The sequence below is a fragment of the Lampetra planeri genome, chromosome 44, assembly GCF_965212315.1.
Source record: "Lampetra planeri chromosome 44, kcLamPlan1.2.h2, whole genome shotgun sequence".
Classification (NCBI taxonomy): Eukaryota; Metazoa; Chordata; class Hyperoartia; order Petromyzontiformes; family Petromyzontidae; genus Lampetra; species Lampetra planeri.
The window spans coordinates 3,142,027-3,161,116 of record NC_136150.1 but is presented as its reverse complement, the minus strand read 5'-3'; the positions used below and the strand labels follow the sequence as shown (position 1 = coordinate 3,161,116).

The 19,090-nt window shown below is 53.5% G+C and overlaps 1 protein-coding gene across 1 annotated transcript in view; it reads left to right on the top strand.

The window, feature by feature from the left end:
* The first annotated feature begins 4,852 nt into the window (after positions 1-4,852).
* The window catches only part of LOC144732758 (uncharacterized), a 14,594-nt gene continuing 356 nt past the window's right edge, over positions 4,853-19,090 (top strand). Inside the window, exons 1-11 of the mRNA XM_078614335.1 lie at positions 4,853-5,072; positions 8,657-8,834; positions 9,173-9,297; positions 10,932-11,120; positions 11,961-12,971; positions 14,054-14,169; positions 14,463-14,598; positions 15,023-15,180; positions 16,552-16,691; positions 17,813-17,926; positions 18,511-18,723. Of these exons, the coding sequence (XP_078470461.1) occupies positions 8,701-8,834; positions 9,173-9,297; positions 10,932-11,120; positions 11,961-12,971; positions 14,054-14,169; positions 14,463-14,598; positions 15,023-15,180; positions 16,552-16,691; positions 17,813-17,926; positions 18,511-18,723 (2,336 nt within the window). The 5' untranslated portion in view covers positions 4,853-5,072; positions 8,657-8,700. The remainder of the gene's footprint in view (positions 5,073-8,656; positions 8,835-9,172; positions 9,298-10,931; positions 11,121-11,960; positions 12,972-14,053; positions 14,170-14,462; positions 14,599-15,022; positions 15,181-16,551; positions 16,692-17,812; positions 17,927-18,510; positions 18,724-19,090) is intronic.

Below are 19,090 nucleotides of genomic sequence, written 5' to 3'. Positions count from 1 at the left end.
GTTTCAATACCGAGGAGGGGACTCTCTCTCTCTCCCTGTTGACGGGAGTGACGTGTGGAATATTTCGTGATAACTCTGTGGAACTGATCGATGTCCCTGCAGGATCTGAATGCCTGTGCGCTCATGCGTTTTGGGTGGTGACTCACGGACATCTGGGGCAATTTCGATTTAAAGCTTTCGTGGTTCTTTCGGTAAAGTCACGTAGAATGGAAATAATAAAATAATAAAAATAAAACATAATAATATAATTCTCACGACGTTTCGGCCACAACGCAAGCAGCCGTCCTCAGGTGGAGAACAGGTCTGTCGAGAAGACAGAGTCTGAATGACAAGCCCCAGGCTTGGAGCGACTATTTAAGCTGGGATGGAGGGGGCGAAGAGCGCCTTGACAAAATAATTTGCATATCAAGAGGAATTTAGCATATTTATGGGAAATGCAGATATGCGATTAGTACTACTTGTGAAATGTGTAGGAGGTTTGGGACAATGTTGTGAGATGTATCTATCCAGCTCGTTTCTGATTCGTAATGTAAGTTCAAGTTCATTTGTTTTTCATTTATTAGGTAGAGCGCTCTTGCTGCCTACATTATTACAGACCAACTCAGACCTTAGTGGTCACCCCGTGGTGCCCCGTACAAATCTCAACGTTCATCCTACAAAGTACCTTCACAAGGGAGAAACACAAACAAATAGATAAACACATGTTTTGCTGCAGTTTCAGTTTTCAGTTCAAGTTCATGTATTAGGTATAGCCCTGTGAGCCATTCGGCTCTTGAATCGGGTGCAACCGCAACAAACTAAAACATGAACAAGAAAACATCTTAAAGTGACTATGTGACTATGTGCAAACTGAAAATACAGGGAAAAAAACAGCAAAAATGACACGCAGGCGTTTAAATTGGATGCCTCTTAAGGGTGGTCGGGGTGGATTTCGGGTTAGTTCTGTGTCTGATTGGCTTGTTGTACGGAGTGCAGGATTTTGTAAGTATATTTTAACGATGTACGGGTGTACATCCTCCATATTACGTTTCGGGTTTGCGTTCTTGAAAACCTGAACGTGAAGTGAAAAAAATCTTAACGTATATCGAAAACAATTTTCCACATATAAAGGTCCTATTATATAACCCGAGATAAAAAATATTTTCAGACCTCAAAACCCACTCAAATAAAATGACACTTTTCAACACGAACAATATTTTTTTCACGTATAAATCTGTAGAAGAATAAACTTGGCAGGTAATTAACAACAGATTTTGTCGACTGTAATTGACGAACTGTGATGCGACTTCGTTTGATGCGATGCTCCGGGGAGGTGTTGAGTGGAGGAGCAGGGAGGGGTTACTACTGCGAGAGTGATCTCTGGGTGCCACTGCACCGATGTGTGCTGCTTGTTAGAACTTGAATGGCCGTCAGGATACACCGGGCACAGCATCCCTGACTCTGGAGCTGCTTGAAGCCACGTGCTGAACATCGTCGTGGATGTAGCGGCCCCTAGTGGCCGGAAATGGTCACGCGAACGCGCCGTGCGGAGTCAGAAATGGTCATCGACGATGTCCCCGACATATCGCGCCACGTGCCCCCCTCTGGGAGCGTCTTCCGTCGATTGAATCCCCCGAAAAGGCTCGCGGAGCGCCGCGAAACGTCGGACGCCGTGACGAAGGGCACGCGGTGCGCGAGCGGAGGGTCTCCGCGGAGCGACGGTGAGGAGCACCTCGCCCAGCGGGAGCGACTCCCCAACTCGACCGGGCGGCCACGTGCTGAGGCGGTCACGTGGTGCTGCTGAGGCGGTCACGTGCTGCTGCTGAGGCGGTCACGTGGTGCTGTTGAGGCGGTCACGTGGTGCTGCTGAGGCGGTCACGTGCTCGCCGGCGTGGAGCCTCGCTGATGGACACGGGCCCTGGGTCGACGGGGAATTGTGTAACGCGCAGCAGAACAATACTCACAGTGAACAATGCTCAGTGAACAATGCTCACAGTGAACAATACTCACAGTGAACAATACTCACAACGAATAATGCTCACAACGAACAATACAACGAACAATGCAACTAACAATGCTCACAACAAACAATACTCACAACGAACAATGCTCACAACGAACAATACAACGAACAATATTCACAACAAACAATACTCACAGTGAACAATGCTCACAACGAACAATACAACGAACAATACTCACAACAAACAATACTGACAATGAACAATGCTCACAACGAACAATACAACGAACAATACTCACAACAAACAATACTCACAGTGAACAATGCTCACAACGAACAATGCTCGCAACGAACAATACAACGAACAATGCTCACAACAAACAATACTCACAGCGAACAATGTTCACAACGAACAATACTCACAACAAACGATACTCACAATAATACTCACAACAAAGAATACTCGCAATAAGCAATACTCACAACGAACAATACACAGATTGAATCGACACGAACTATCTTCACGTTACCAGGGAAGGTCCACTGAACCGTATGTCTCTTTTTTTTTAGAAGCGACCTGGTCATCACAAATGATAGCTCAACGAAGTGATGGCTTATCGAAGCGTCGTGATTTGTTTTATTTTATTTTCTACCTACGCGACTTTACCGAAAGAACCAACGAGTGTGGATTCCTGCAGTCACGAAAGCTTAAAATCAAGATTGGTGCCTTATCGTGTGGACATTGATACAGTGAGGGAAAAAAGTATTTGATCCCCTGCTGATTTTGTACGTTTGCCCACTGACAAAGAAACGATCAGTCTATAATTTTAATGGTAGGTTTATTTGAACAGTGAGTGACAGAATAACAACAACAAAAATCCAGAAAAACGCATGTCAAAAATGTTATAAATTGATTTGCATTTTAATGAGGGAAATAAGCATTTGACCCCCTCTCAATCAGAAAGATTTCTGGCTCCCAGGTGTCTTTTATACAGGTAACGAGCTGAGATTAGGAGCACACTCTTAAAGGGAGTGCTCCTAATCTCAGCTTGTTACCTGTATAAAAGACACCTGTTCACAGAAGCAATCCATCAATCAGATTCCAAACTCTCCACCATTTCTTTGTCAGTGGGCAAACGTACAAAATCATCAGGGGATCAAATACTTTTTTCCCTCACTGTAGCAGGCCAAAAAATACTCGCAAACGCGGCGTCGATTCTGCGGGCGGAGAGAGGCAATCACAAGGGTTGGGATCGAACCCACGACCTCCTGCACACCTGGCGAGGGAGTGAACATTCATGCCACCGTGACGCACAGAACGTGCGCGCCTCTTGGATTTTCGAGTCCAGTTTGCGAACGGCCTCAAAAAATAAAAGGCTCTTGCCACGTGTGTGCGTGCATGCCGTGTGGGGCTCGCATTCCGCGTGGCTGTGCTCACGTTTGAACAAATTCCAGGCTTATTTGCTAACAAATTCCAGGTTGTGTTTGTGGGTGCTTTTTGGGTAAAGCGGAGTTTGGGATTGGGGAGCGGGGCGAGTGTGGGGCGGGGGGTGCTGTTGCCATCTGTATATTTGAAGCGACCACATCATTTCCTGCAACAATCCGCATCACTTCCCCGGCCCTCACAATTCGCTCCCATCATCGGCAGCTTCTCTCTCCTCTCTCCCAGCGTGTGTAGGAGAACAGACATGCGTCTCGATTTGTACTCGACTGCCCCCCCCCACCTTGTGGAGGATTTAAGCAGCAAAATGAATCAGGATGACAAACCCGTCCTTCTTCCAACAACATCAGCCCCTCCACATGAACGGATAACATCTTGTTGTTTTGGCGTTGTACACATCCCATCAGCCGGGCGCACGGCCTTCTGGGAATACGTCATTTAGTCGCATTTATATTCTTGGTTCTGTCGGTAAAGTCACGTAGAAGGGAAAAAACAAAATAATACAAATATAAAACAATATAATTCTCACGACGTTTCGACTGCAACACAAGCAATCGTCATTTTATTTTATTGTTTTATATTTTTATTATTTTATTTTTTCCCTTCTACGTGACTTTACCGAAAGAACCAAGAATATGAATCCCTGCAGTCACGAAAGCTTTAAATCAAAATTTAGTCGCATTTGTTCAACGCAAGCAAAACAACGCAGAGTGCAGTTCTTGCCTACGCGCAACTGGCAGTTCCCCAATGAACATGGAACGTTGCAGCAACATTGGTGCAACCGGACAACGTTGCATGTTTACCGGGTTCATCAGCACTGGTTCAAGAAAGCCAGACTGCTGACGAGACTAGATTTGAAGCTTTCGTGATTGCAAGGATTCATACTCTTAGTTTTGTCGGTAAAGTCACGTAGGTAAAAAATACAGCAAATCTGGCTGTGACGGTCCCACCTGATGACGGAGACTTGTGTTGCCTCCGAAACGTCGTGATTTTTTTTTATTTTTTTTATTACTTAATTTTTTATTAATTTCATTTTTTACCTATGTGACTTTACCGAAAAAACTAAGAGTATGCTGACGAGACACTATAACCGGCTCAGAGTCTGCTCTGTGCGTCCAACCAATGCTGCTTGAAACGATGCCCTCCCAGGGAGGGTCATGTGGCTGATGGGATGTGTTTAAAATACTGTACGTTTCCTGCTTAAGTGGGGGGGGGGGGGTGCAGCTATGGGCAAGAGACGAAATTCCTTTTAGTGAAAATGAGGTCAGCTAACGAACCTCACCATTCGTCGTGCCAATAGTAGTTGGTCATGGCGAAAGGTAAACTCGATGCGGTGTGCCCACTTGCAAAAATTAAGTCCTATGGAGGGAAAAAATAAATAAAAAACGCGTGGCAAAGTTTTGGGGAGGGAGGGAAGGAGGGAAATCTGGGTGCATGCTAAGTCGTCTGGCAGCTTTCGTGCGTGTGTTGGGCCATGTGGAAGGGAAGGGCATGTTGATGTAGAGAGAAATCCAGACACTGTGAACTCAGTTCACGATCTCACCGACAGCATCTTGCCAAGCACGACACTGATTCCTCCCCCCACCCTCCCTCCCAGCACGCGCACTTACCAAACATCGAGGCATGTACACATCTTCGAACTAAGATTCGAGTCCACGAAAGGCAGGGAAGAGCTGCTGTCCAACAAAGGTAAGGACGATGGGGCGACGTGTTTGGGATGCGCGTGGAGCGAAGAGCGTTGCGAGTTTGGTGGGCCATCGGATGTTGCGAGTTTGGTGGGCCATCGGTGTTGTGAGCTTGGTGGTTTTTTAGGGGGGAGGGGATGAGTGCAGAGAGATGCGTTCGGGGCTGTGAAGCTGCCGTGTTGACCAGTCCATTGAGAATGCAGAGCAAGTGCTGAGAGATGTGTTAGGTACGGTGCGAGACGCTGACATAATTTAATGTTAACCGTGGTTCGGAAATCAAACTCAGGTTGCAGTGTTCATTAAACGGACGATTTGCCTCATTTCCACATCTACCCCTCTACGTTAAAAATATAACATTTTGTCCACGTCCCATCAGCCGTAGAGCCTTGGAAGGAGGCCCTAATTCCAGCTGCAATGGTGCAACGCAAGCAAATTCTGGACCGGTTGCCACGTTCATTGCCCCCATCAGAAGGCTGCTTGAGCCAATGCTGATGAACTTCCAGAAGATGTTCATCGGCAAGGAGCCTCTCAATCCGTATTCGTGTGCGCCTAGCCGTCTCGAAATGCGATCGGAACCATTGTACCAACGTACCCACGGGGGGAGAGGATGTTCAATCAGGACACGCCAACACGGGTGTCTCTTGCGTATACAAACTTTTCGATTTAAAGCTTTCGTGACTGCAGGGATTCATCTTCTTGGTTCTTTCGGTAAAATCACGTAAAAGGGAAATAATAAAAATAAAACACAATAAAATATTATTTTTATACAAACTTTGCTTAAAACTATTTCCTCTACCCCCACTTCCCCCGTAATAAAATATAGCGCACGCTTCGTGTGATTGTTTTACTTGCGTCAAAAATAAAACCTGTGACTTCGTTTGAAAAGATCGCTTGAATAAATATAAAAAATATTCAACGATAATCTTGAACGCGCCAAAGTGTGTTAATGCCCGCGTCTCGTGAGATGAAGCCGCGTGTTTGCGCTCGCTCTCTAGAAGCGCGTACACTCGTTTGGAAGTGACCACACTGCGAAACTTGGCGCAGTCCAGAGAGGTGGCTGGGTTGCTGGGTGGCGTAGAGGTCAGATGTTGTGGAGTGCTGATTTGAGCTGGCAACGACCGAGGAGTTCCTGGGGTTGAATCCAAGGTTGGGGCCGGCCAAGCGGAATGACCACCAGAATCTCACGTGTGGTGATCTCGTGGGCAGGCAAGCGGGCGAGTTCAAGAGGCTGCATCCAAGGGGGGAGGGGGGGGGCGATTCCCTCCCCAAGATTCCCACCCCATCACCTTGAGACCCAAGGACATTAGGTACTGTACTAATAATTACGAGAGAGAATACGTTTGCTGCTATTTTAAATGTAGGGCCCTTGTTTAAAAATGTCCACAATTCGGGACCGGGCCCATCCACCACCCCCCCCCCCCTAGTCTCCCACCCCCCCTCCCTGTGAAGTTTGTAGATCCACCTCTGGCCTCAACGTCGACACTGCCAATGCTTTGTATGTTTGTAAACGTTGTCTGCTTGTTCACCTGTGGAAGCCTAGGTGAGTGTCAAGACTCCATTTTTCAGGAGGATCCTGCCAAGTGATTTGTTTTGGCATTGAGTAACTTTTAAATACATATTTTGTCAGCTTTCAGAGGAAACTGGAGAACACGGAGTAACGCCCATGCAGAACGGTGGTGTGGAGAGAGAGAGAGAGAACGTACAAACTCCAAAAAGAGAGGCTCCCGTGTTGTTAATCGAAACCAGGCGTTGTCTTTGCTGCGAGGTGCCAGTGTGGTGAAAATATAAAAACGCAGAGAGAGAGAGAAGAAAAGAGGCCACGACTGGTGGGGGCTCGGAAATTGTGGGCGTGGTGGATGGAGGTAGCGAAAATACTTTGGGCACGGCCACAAAGCGAGGGCTCTGTCTATGGCAGCTTTTGGGCCGGGTCTGTGAATATTGACTTAAAGCTTTCGTGACTGCAGGAATTCATATTCTTTGGGTCTTTCGGTAAAGTCACGAAGATAGATTAAAATAACAATGCGTGCGGGAATACATTTCGATCGTAAGCATCCGTCATCAGGATGAAGAACGCTTGTGTTGCGATCGAAACGCCGTCGTTTTTTGTTATTTTCTTTGAACCTATCTACGTGACTTTACCGAGAGACCCAAAGGATCTGTGAATATTGCTGTGGGCGAGTGGGCGCGGGGGTGGTAGAATGCCCACCACCCCCACCATCCCCCACCGCGTGTTTGCTCTGAGCACACTGGCACCTTTTGCAAGGCTGTTGGAGGGCACTTTCTAGAAGTCAAGCGGTGAAGTATGGGATTTTTTTCTTTCCCAACATGAAAAGGAGCCACCCCACCACCGCCGCCACCACCTCTCGAGATTTTATCGACCCACTTTTGGCCACTGCCCGTACTGTACTCTCTCGCTAAAAAAAAGTAAAAAAATGTGTTCTCGCACGCAGCTCACAGTAGCCTCTGAGAACGCTGCCCAAAAGTCACAAAAATTCACGACCCTCGTTGCCCGTGCTCCGTGGTGAACCACCACCGTCATCAGCAGCAGCAGCAGCCATGGTCAATCCACTGCTGGATGACGGGCTTCCCAAGCGGGCCCACCGCCACCTCTTGTGGTCCCGCGATTGCAACGTTCGACGGAGCCGGCAGGGCGGGCGGTAGAGGCAGCGAGGATTAGCGGATCGCGCAAATGACGCGAAACTCCCTTCTCCGTGGGCGTCGAGATGCCATAACCCTGGCTTGCCGGGAGAAGGGGGTTACAGCGAGTGTGGACTAATCTCCATCTGTTCCGTCTGCACGGGATAGGGGGGTGCTGCTCGCTTGCACGCGTGGGAAGTCCTCCTGGTGCTCCTGGTTTCCTCCCGTGTGTATAAACAACTCGCTCAGTGTAGGACCACAGAACTCGGGAAATTGTCGGCGTCGGTTGTGGCTGCCTTCCTGCGTGTCTGCGGTTTCGCGCGCCTCTGGGATCGTTCTCGCTCTCTCGCCGCGGGTGAACGAATCTAAATTGAGAATTAGAATCGGAATCTTTTATTTATTCTGGAGGGGGAATCTGATTAGCTGTGAAACTCTTTTTCACAGACGTCCAGCAGGGACGGCAGGGAAGGAGGGGGGGTCAGCGAGTTACGTGAACAATACAAAATAAGTAATATTTTAAAACACTTTTTAAAAAACACGCTTTTATGAAATGTACTAGTAATGGCAGAACTCCACGACTCCAGGAAGTGGCCCCGAAGCTTTCCATAACGTAAGGGGCCGTGGTCAATTAGACCCAAGCCGAAACATAACAGGAAAAAAGAATGTAAAATTTTTTATTTTTTATTTTTACTGATAGAATATAGTATTGTCATCAGTACGACATAAGTATACCAAGTTTGCAGTCGATACCACATTGGGAAGTGGGTTAAAATTGAGTTACAAGATTTGAGGATACGACAACAACAGACAGTGAGTAATAAAAAAACTATGTCAGAGCAAGATCGACACACGCTAAGCAAGTGGCTAGAAACAAATAACAGCGAAGGGTAGCAGTAGATGCGCGCTCTGCGAGATTTACGAGTGCACTCCTTATCCTTGCGACGGCCGCAGCACAGTCGAGGGAGCAAGCTTCGTTGTGGTCACCGCAGGCGGCGATGGGGGACATCATTCGGCTGGCGGTGGTGGTGGCGGCGGTGGTGGCGGTGGTCGTCGCTTGGGGGCCGCTCCCTGTGAACGCAGCCCCCCAGAATTCCGCTCGGAGGCGTCCCAACCCTTGGGGTCAACAGAGGTCAGGCAGCACCGCTAACGCGACAGCGTTGGCAGCATCAGCAGCAGCATTGTCACGAGCATCAATGTTATCGTTATCATCATCATCACGTCTGTAACCACCATCGTTACCACAATTGATCATCTCTGATTGTCATCGTTAACACCGTGCTCCATCATCATCGCCATCGTGACTCATCATCTCTGTTACCATCACCACTTTCATCAACATCACCACTCATCAGCGTCCACCGTGATCATCATCATCAGTCACGGTCTTCATAATATAATCAATAAATTACTCATCATCATCTCCATTCTCGCCGTGCGGTCTCGGTTTACTTCATGCCCCCGTCCCAGGTCGCCCTCCGCTCTCTCCGCCCCTCCACGCGGTCGCCACGGAGGCGACGCGGGCGGCGTGGTGGCTCTCGTCGTCCCGGGTCCTGACGAGGGCGGCACCGGCTCCAGCTACGACGTCCTGCCAGGTGCGACGATGGACGATTGCCACGCGGTGACAACAACAACGACGACGACAACGACGACGACGACAACGACGACGACGACAACCGCCGTTCGCCGCTGAGTGGCGGGGTCGTCACCACGACGCTCGTGCCAGGCTAGGTGCACTTTGAGGCCCACGTGAAGTGTCGAAGGCACGCTGGCAGGAGGCCACGGAACAGACCCAGGTGCCGTGGGTTGACTGAGATGACTGGTAGATGCACCGACCGTACTCGCCACTGCGCCAACTTTCAGCGTTTTAGCCACCCGGTGCTCCTCTCGTTGTTGTGAGCGTCGCTCCCTCCATCGTTGCTGGAGGGCGACTGCCTCCAACTGCCCAGTAGCCTCAAAGTGCACCTAGCCTGGCACTGCCCGGTAGTGTCCTCAATGAGCCTCCTCCACGGAGGCCGACCATGACACCGCTGGTACCAGTCGTCGACAAGTCCAACCCCACATCCTCGCCTTACCGTTCCAGCCCATCTCTTCTACAGCCCGTTTCGCCCCTCTAATCCGGCCCAACAGAAGCTGCTTGGGCACACGGTGACTTGCACGACCTTTTCTGATATTATTGTTTATATTTAGGGCGCCTTCACTCAAGGCGCTCGACATAGTTGAAAAAAAAAAACGGTGATAAAACAGAATGATGTAGGTGGCAGGGCGTGCAAGGGTTGAGGAATGAGTGACCGCGATAGGGGGCACTTAGAGATCATGAAAGGGTAAGGGGAGGGATGGGAAAGAGTGGAGGGGCGCGGGGAGGGAAGACGGTGGACGATGGGTAAGAGATGAGCTTTGAGAGAGGAACGGAAGGCGGTTAAGGAGGAGGACTGCCACATTAACAAAGACAAAGATCCCCCGTGTAGCCTTAACAGACTGTTGGGGCAAGTGCTGTTAGCGGGCACCTATGAAGGCCGGTACGACACGCGAGGGGGTGGGTGGCCAGCACCACACCTGGCCGCCTTTGTCTGCCCAGTGGCGATGTTTACACAGCACACCAGGTACTCTTTTGAGGCTGAGTCGACTTAGGGGAGGCCCATGACCGGTGCAGGTAATCGTTACTGGTGTTGGCCGTGAGCGGGAATCGAACTCGGGATGCCGGGTTCGTAGTTCAGCGCACTAATGTAATGTAATGCAGCTAGTAATTTAAGAAACGCAAAATGATGCTAATAGCATCTCTAATGCACTAACCGCTGCGCCACTACTCGCCACATACAAACCACATAAAGTGATACGAGACGAATGACTGCCATGCGGCGACACAAACACACATAGGAGTACTTTGATGATGACACTGATGATGACGATGACACTGATGATGATATTGATGATAACATTGATGATGATGATGATGACACTGCTGATGATGATGACACTGCTGATGATGATGACATTGATGATGATGACATTGATGATGATAACATTGATCATAATGATAACACTGATGATGACATTCATGATGATGACAGTAATGATGATAACACTGATGATGGCACTGATGATGATGACATTGATGATAGCAGTGATTATGACGCTGATGATAAAACGGATGACGACAGTGAAGATGATAACACCGATGATAAAACCGACGACGGCGATGATGTTGCCGCCTCTACCCCTCCGCTAGGCCGCACGGGCCACTGTGCGTTTAGCGGCATGCAGATGTTCGACGGGGCCGTGTGGTCCCCCAAGCCGTGCGTGACGTGCGTGTGCAAGCGCGGCGCCGTCGCCTGCGACGAGGTCGACTGCCCTCGTCCGCACTGCCCGAGGACGGCGCGCACCGCCGCCACGTGCTGCCCTGTGTGCCAGAACACCGGTAACCACCGCCGCCACGTGCTGCCCTGTGTGCCAGAACACCGGTAACCACCGCCACCAGCCACCGCAGAGAGTGATGCTGACGTGGCCACCACCACCGCCGCCAGCAAAACAAATATGAAGATCTCCCCATATACTGTAGGCTTAACAGACCGTAGGGGCAAGTGCTGTTAGCGAGCGCCTATGAAGGCCGGCACGGCACACGAGGGGGTGGGTGGCCAGCACCACGCCCGACCGCCTTTGTTTCCCCAGTGGCGATGTTTACACGTCGCACCAGGTACTCATTTGAGGCTGAGTCGACCTAGGGGAGGAGGCCCTGGGTGTTGCCCGTGAGCGGGAATCGAACTCGGGTCTGCGGGTTCGTAGCGCAGTGCGCTAACCACTACACCCTCACACCCTCTAACCGTCACTAAACTCAACATGACTATGAAGTGAGAATAGGTTTTCCCCTTTGTTCTGGCAACAAAACAGCTGTGTTAAGATCTTAAAACACCAAACCGAAATCTATACAAGGAACAAGGAATCATGTCTGCATTAACCACAATACTTGTGGTCAGAATGCAAGCCAAAAAACACACTCTGATAGTTTATGCATTGTCTTTGCAACTGATTGGCCCACACCAGAGACAGCTTTCTTTTGAGCCTCGTCTCAAAACGGTGTTAGACCAGAGGACGCCACAAGGCGCGCTATGAAGTGTTCTGCACAGTGCCGATGCACGTGTGGTGATGTGAGGAGTGACGGCGTGACGTCCCCGGCACATCGCACCACCGGCCACCGCCGCGAGAGCCGGTAACCGCGCCCCAAAGTAACCGCCCGTGGCCGTGCCCCTCGCCATTGCAGAGCCAGACCCAGAGCCGCAGCAGGGGACGGCGCAGACCGGAGAAGCAGCGGAAGCGGAGAATCAGAAGAAGCGCGCTCGGGGAAGCAAGAAAGGCCGCAAGAAACCCGACGATGAGGTTGGTGGCGTAAAAGAGCAGCAACAGCAGCAGCAGGAGCAGCAGCAGCAGGAGCAGCAGCAGCAGCAGCAGGAGCAGCAGCAGCAGGAGCAGCAGCAGCAGCAAGAGCAGCAGCAGCAGCAGGAGCAGCAGCAGCAGCAGCAGCAGGAGCAGCAGCAGCAGCAGCAGCAGCAAGAGCAGCAGCAGCAGCAGGAGCAGCAGCAGCAGCAGCAGGAGCAGCAGCAGCAGCAGGAGCGAGAGAAGGAGCAGGAGGAGAAGGCAGCGCTGGCGCCTGCCCCGCCGAATCCGGACGGCCGATTTGAAGGCCCCGCGCCGGAAATCCATCGTGGAGCATCGCCGGACGGGCCGCCGCCTCCTCCAGCAGCGGCGGCGCCGGCGAAACCGGACGCGGCGGAGCGAGCGCGGCGGCGGGAGCAGAAGCGCCGGGAGGAAGAGGAGAAGCGTCAGCGCTACCTGGAGGAGGAGCTGCGCTTGCAGGAGCAGGAGGAGGTGGCGGCGCGGGCGGCCGCGCCGGCGACGCCCGCGCTCGCCGGTCCCACCGGAGCGAGCGAGCGAGCGGGGGCACGCGGCGACGTGCCGGACGACGTGCCGAGCGAGCGGCTACCGCCGGCGCCGCCGGTCCTGCCGCCGGTCCTGCAGCCGGCGCCACGGCCGCCGGCGCCGAGGCCGCGTCCGCGTCCGCGTCCGCCGGCGGTCCCCGTGCTGCCGAGGGGTTTCGTGCCGCCCGGCGAGGACCCCCCCGGGGAGGGGGCGACGTTGGCGCCGGCCGCGCCGTTTGCCCCGGAGCTGCCGAGGGGGTGCAAGTCGGAGGACACGACGCTGACGTGCAACTCGGCCAAGCTGGTGTACGTGCCGCCCCTGACCGACGCGCACCTCCTGCAGCTCTACCTCACAGGTGACGGCGGCGGCGGCGGCGGTTGAGCGCTCAGTCGCCCCTCCGGGGGCGGGATAACGCGGGCGCCGCTCTGTGGGGAAGCCAAGTCGCCGTGCTACGGAGAGGCTCCCTCCTGCCGTAGGAGCTCTGCCATTGCCACCACTGGCCTCGGGGCTGTACACGGGAGTGGAGCACACCGACCGACGGCCACTCGGTTTCGAGCAGCGGGAAGTCGCTCGGCCACGCGGCCCAGCAGCGGCGCGTTCGCCGCTTGCTTCTGAGGTTGCGGTTCTGATCTGGCTGGGCAGCCCTTTATGAACGTAAATGATTATCATTATTGATAATACTGCGGTGTGCGCGCGTGTCAACCGTGAACGTGCGACGCGTCGTCTGCTTCACCGGTGGACGCTCGAGGTCCCCTGGCGTAACTTGCAGGAGCAAGCCGCACCGTGTGACAGATTCACGGACCAATTTCGCCGCGTTTGGCCCAAAATTGCTCGAGTGGCTCGCGGAGCGCACAAAGCGATCAGCGCACACTGTCCGCAGACTGATGGGCACTTGTTGCGGTCACCACGCGGCACCGTAGCCGCACCGTAGTGGTACCGTAGCGGTACCGTTTGGCCATGCTTGTTTGTTGTAGTACAGAGTTAGACTGATGGCCTTAATCTAAAGTTGTCTTGTGGTTGTTGTTGTTGTTTGACTTGCATCCCACTGGGATTTTTGCACACAGCGTTGGTGTACGGTGCTTTTTGTGGAATATTTTGCTGTCTTTTCTTGGATTTTCTGTTCATGTTTTAGTTTTTTGTTTGTTGCGGTTGCACCCGATTCAAGAGCCGAATGGCTCACAGGGCTATACCTAATACATTAACTTTGAACTTTGAACTTTGAACCAGCGCTACACTGTACCAATACCGTAGCGGCGGATCGCAGCACCGTAACCGCACCATAGCGGCACCGTCCCCCGCACCGCAACGGGACCACGCGCTGCTGCGGTCAGCTGCTCGACGTGCATTCGGGCATGCTGACTCAGCGCGGTGTCCATTCCGCGAAAGCCGTGCAACCGACGGCACGCGCGATTACATATTCCCGTCGTCTCGTGGCAGGGAACGCGATTGCGGTGATTGAGGCCGGAACATTCCGCGGGCTTCCACGCATCGAGTGGATCGACCTGAGCAGGAACCAACTCACGAGCCACGGCATCAGAGACGGAACCTTTGAGGTGTCGCACCGCACGGCGATCTGCCACTTTGTCGTGTCGTGCGATCGATGTGCTGTGTGATCGATGTGCTGTGTGATTGATGTGTCACGTGATCAATGTGTCATGTGGTCGATGTGTCACGTGATTGACGTGTCGTGTGATTGATGTGTCACGTGATTTATGTGTCACGTGATTGATGTCACGTGATCGATGTGGCGTGTGATTGATGTGTCACGTGATTGATGTGTCACGTGATTGATGTGTCACGTGATCAATGTGTCGTGTGATTGAGCTTTGAACCCTGACCCCGGTAGAATGTGACGACGTTGAAGCGGCTGTTCCTCGACGGCAATGCGCTCACGACCATCCCATCGCCACTGCCGCCATCCCTCGAGGAGCTCAAAATCAACGACAACAAACTCAAGTTCATCGACCGCAACACCTTCGCCTGTGAGGAGATAACAACAACAACAACAGCCGCCATTTTACACTGAGTGGTGATGACATTACCACGGCACTTGTGCCAGGCTAAGTGCACTTTGAGGTCACGTGAAGTGTCGAAAACTGGCAGGTCATGGGACAGAACCCAGGTGTTATCAGTTCACTAACTCAGAGGCCAACCTTGACATCGCAGGTGCCAGTCATCTGCAAGTCCAGTCAGCTCCACATCCTCCTGCACTGCATCGGTCCATCTCTTCTCCAGCCCCGTGCCGCGCCCGTTTATCCCCCTCTATCTGGCCAAACGGAAGCTGCTTGGGCACGCGTTGTCAGGAGCTCACCGTTGGGACCGTGTCCAGATCTTTCAAGGACATTTGTTGCTGCTGTTGTTGTTGTGCGAAGCTCCCTCGCCGCCCCTGTGCGTGTGTCCTGGCAGCGCTGTCGAGCCTGCTGACGCTGGAGCTGGAGGGGAACGCTCTGAGCGAGAGCACGGTGGACCCGCTGGCGTTCGCGTCGCTCGCGGGCCTCCACTACCTGCGCCTCGACCGCAACAAGTTCCGCCTCATCCCCTCGGGCCTCCCGCCGTCGCTCGATGTACGACAACGGCGGTCCGCCTGTCGGCTGGCAGCGCCTCGCCGAAATGGTGTAGACGTGTCAGCGCGCGCAGTTGCGATCCGGGTTGGGTGGAGTCGTGTTCGGTCGGTGCGCTTTGCGAACGTCGGCTATCGGGGTGGACGCCCATCCCGGTTCTCATAATCTTGTAGAGGAGGTAGCTGTCGTCCTGGAAAATCTGTAGGACTGGGTGAATGAGTGAGTCAGTGGGTGGGTCAGCAGGCGAGTGGGTAAGTGAGCGGGTAAGTAAGTGGGTGAATGAGTGGGTGAGTGGGTGAGTTAGTTGGTGAGTGGGTGAGTGAGTGGATGAGTGAGTGGGTGAGTGGGTTGGTGAGTGGGTGAGTGAGTGGGTGGGTAAGTGGATAAGCGAGTGAGTGGGTGAGTTAGTTGGTGAGTGGGTGAGTGAGTAGATGAGTGAATGAGTGAGTGGGTGAGTGGGTTGGTGAGTGAGTGGGTGGGTAAGTGGATAAGCGAGTGAGTGGGTGAGTTAGTTGGTGAGTGGGTGAGTGAGTGGTTGAGTTAGTGGGTCAGTGGGTGGGTGACTGGGTGAGTGAGTGGGTGGGTGAGTGGATAAGCGAGTGAGTGGGTGAGTTAGTTGGTGAGTGGGTGAGTGAGTGGATGAGTGAGTGGGTGGGTGACTGGGTCAGTGAGTGGGTGGGTAAGTGGATAAGCGAGTGAGTGGGTGAGTGTAATGAATTGGGGGAAATAAATTCCTTCCACCTGGACATAGATGCAAAATCCCATGCTCGCAATGGCTTCACCACAATCATCGCCATCACCGCCAACATAATCTCAATCATCGCCACCACTGTCGTCATCATCACCATCTTGAAACGTGCGTAGTCTTACTCGGTGTTAAGATTCATGTTCGATGTTTGTGTTAGGGGCCGTCCATAAATGACGTCACGCACCTGGGGGGGGGGGGGGGTCAGACATTTGTGACGATGTGTGATGAGGGGGAGGGTTTGAGAAATGTGACGTCACATCAAAATGCGCAACTTTAAATTAATATAGACAACACGTTCTACTTAATTAATTAAATACGCACTACAATGACAATAGTTTAAAGCGATTTGAAGCATGTTTTTTTTTTGGAGGGAAGGGGGGTAGAGCTTTGTGACGTCATATTTGAGGGGGGGAGTCTGATTTTTTGTGACGCCGTGTGACGAGGGGTGGGGGGGTCAAAAATCGTCCGAAATCGCGTGACGTCATTTATGGACGGCCCCTTAGGCCACGTGAATACATGTGGTCACACATCTTGTGCCGCAAGACCCTCCCACCGCCCTACACAACCAAGCAGGCGTGGACCCGGCGGTACACGCGGCGCGTGGGCGTCTGCCTTTGTTTCCGCAGGAGCTCTACTTGAGCGACAACCAGATCGAGGAGATCTCGAACGGAGTCTTCAACAAATCATCGTCCCTCTCCATCCTCCACCTCCAGAACAACCGCCTACAGGAGACGCGGATCCACCCGCGGGCTCTCATCTCCCTCAAGTGAGGGGGGGGGGTGGGTGCCCGCTCCTCCAGTCTCTCAGTGGGGGGGTGGGTAGGGGGGGGAGCGGGGGGTGGGGGCGGGGGGGGGGCCGGCGGGTGCTTCATATTGGCTATGACCGAGACACTCAGCTGACTTTGATGAGCTCCTGGGTTTGAGCCCTGGGTGTGTGGGTGTGTGGAGGTCAGGCTTTAGGCCTCATAGTATTTAAAAGGCTTCATTTGGAGAATCTCAAATGCCCAAACGAATGCATCCTCTAAAGGTGAGGGGGGGGGGGGGGATCCACGGGTGCAGACAACCAACACAGCCACCGATGAAAACGAGACACGAGTCCATTTGAAGGTTGTTTTTCTTTCCAGAGGATGTATTCTCAACCTCACCTCCAGAATTTGTTTCGCGTCCAAAATAATAAAAAAAAGCCACGGTGCAAAGTTGGTAGAAATTCGGTCTCGGTTTGCTTTTGTCTCGAACCGCAGAGTTGTCGAGATAACCATATCGCTTGGCAAGGGTCAAGGCGAAGAGAAAACAAGTCACTGGGGGGTTTGAAAAGAACTACACTCGGGATATGTGCAATGATTTCCAGCGGGCACAGAGCATCGAGATGAAGAAAGTCACAAACACCAGATCAACATTAGTGGCAAAATAATTATTTGGTCAGGTTCTTGAGATTGACCACAGGCCTCATAGCAGATTCCGGTGGTCATTCACGGAAGCAGAGGTGTGAGCGTCAGCTGACAGGTCCTTGGAAGAGAGCCCCAGACCAGGCTGCACTCGCAGGTCAGAGGTCACGGGCTGAACAGGGCCGTGCTGGTCTCAGACTCGCAGGTCAGAGGTCACGAGCTGAGCAGGGCCGTGCTGGTCTCAGACTCGCAGGTCAGAGGTCACGAGCTGAGCAGGGCCGTGCTGGTCTCAGACTCGCAGGTCAGAGGTCACGGGGTGAGCAGGGCCCTGCTGGTCTCAGCCTCGCAGGTCAGAGGTCACGAGCTGAGCAGGGCCGCGCTGGTCTCAGACTCGCAGGTCAGAGGTCACGAGCCGGTCGGTGGCCACGCAGACGCCGCGTTACCGGATCGGGCGACGCGTCTCGTTGTCCCCCCCCCCACACCTCCACCCCCCACCCCCCCAGGAACCTGGAGTCCATCGACTTCTCTCACAACCGATTCGTCCACGTGCCCTCCTTCCTGCCCACCTCGCTGCGACACCTCGTGCTCACCTACAACCTGCTGCAGCGCGTTCCCGGGTGAGCCCCCACCCTCCGCCTCCCCCCCCGCCCCCCTCCCCCCCCCTCGACGTCTCGCGCGGGGTGGGGGGGGGCAAAAAACGCCGCCGTCGATCATCGTGGGTCAAGATCTCTCCGCTGCTGGATGAAGGTTTTCTCTCTCTCTCTCCGTCTCGCGATGCGATCGAGCCACGGGGCTTCTTGTGCACGGGCTGCTGACGCCTCTCGCCGCCGTCTCCACGGCGGGCGCCGTCTCGCTTGAAGCCAGCCCCCACCCTTTGGCCTCCCTCCCAAGTTATTCGGGAAACGTGTTGGGGTTTTCAACTTCTCTGCTATCGTCAATGGCCGGTTCGGCTGCGTGGGGTGCGAAAGAAGTTCGACAAACATACGGTGGTCTCGGAGCGAGTCTCTGCATCTGTGCGAGTCTGCGGGCGGTCTCTGTGCGAGCCTCTGTGTGTCATTCGATGCACTCCATGTGACGATTTGTGTACCGTGTTAGTTATTTACCTGCATCACTCGCTCGCTCACCAACCCCACTCACTACCCACTCCATTACTTACCCACTCACTCACTCACCCCTCCCACTCTCCCACTCCCCCCTCCAGATACGTGTTTGCGCACATGAGCCCGGGACTCGAGTACCTGTACCTGTCGTTCAACCGCATCACGAGCGACGGGATCGACCCGGTGTCGTTCCACGGCATGCAGACGTCCCTCCTCGAGCTCTACCTGGACCACAACCTCCTGCGCAGCGTGCCGCTGGGCCTCGCCGACCTCGCGGTGCTCCGCACGCTGCTGCTCAACGACAACGACATCCGGTGCCACCATGCGGCTTCACCTTCTCCCTCCCTCCCTCCCTCCCTCCCCCTTACTCCCTCCCTCCCTCCCTCCCCTCCCTCCTACTCCCTCCCCCTTACTCCCTCCCTCCCTCCCTCCCCTCCACTCCCTCCCTCCCTCCCCCTTACTCCCTCCCTCCCTCCCTCCCTCCCTCCCCTCCCTCCCTCCCTCCCTCCCTCCCTCCTACTCCCTCCCTCCCTCCCTCCCTCCCCTCCCTCCCTCCCTCCCTCCCCTCCCCTCCCTCCCTCCCTCCCTCCCCTCCCTCCTACTCCCTCCCCTTACTCCCTCCCTCCCTCCCTCCCCTCCCCTCCTACTCCCCTCCCTCCCCTCCCTCCCTCCCTCCCTCCC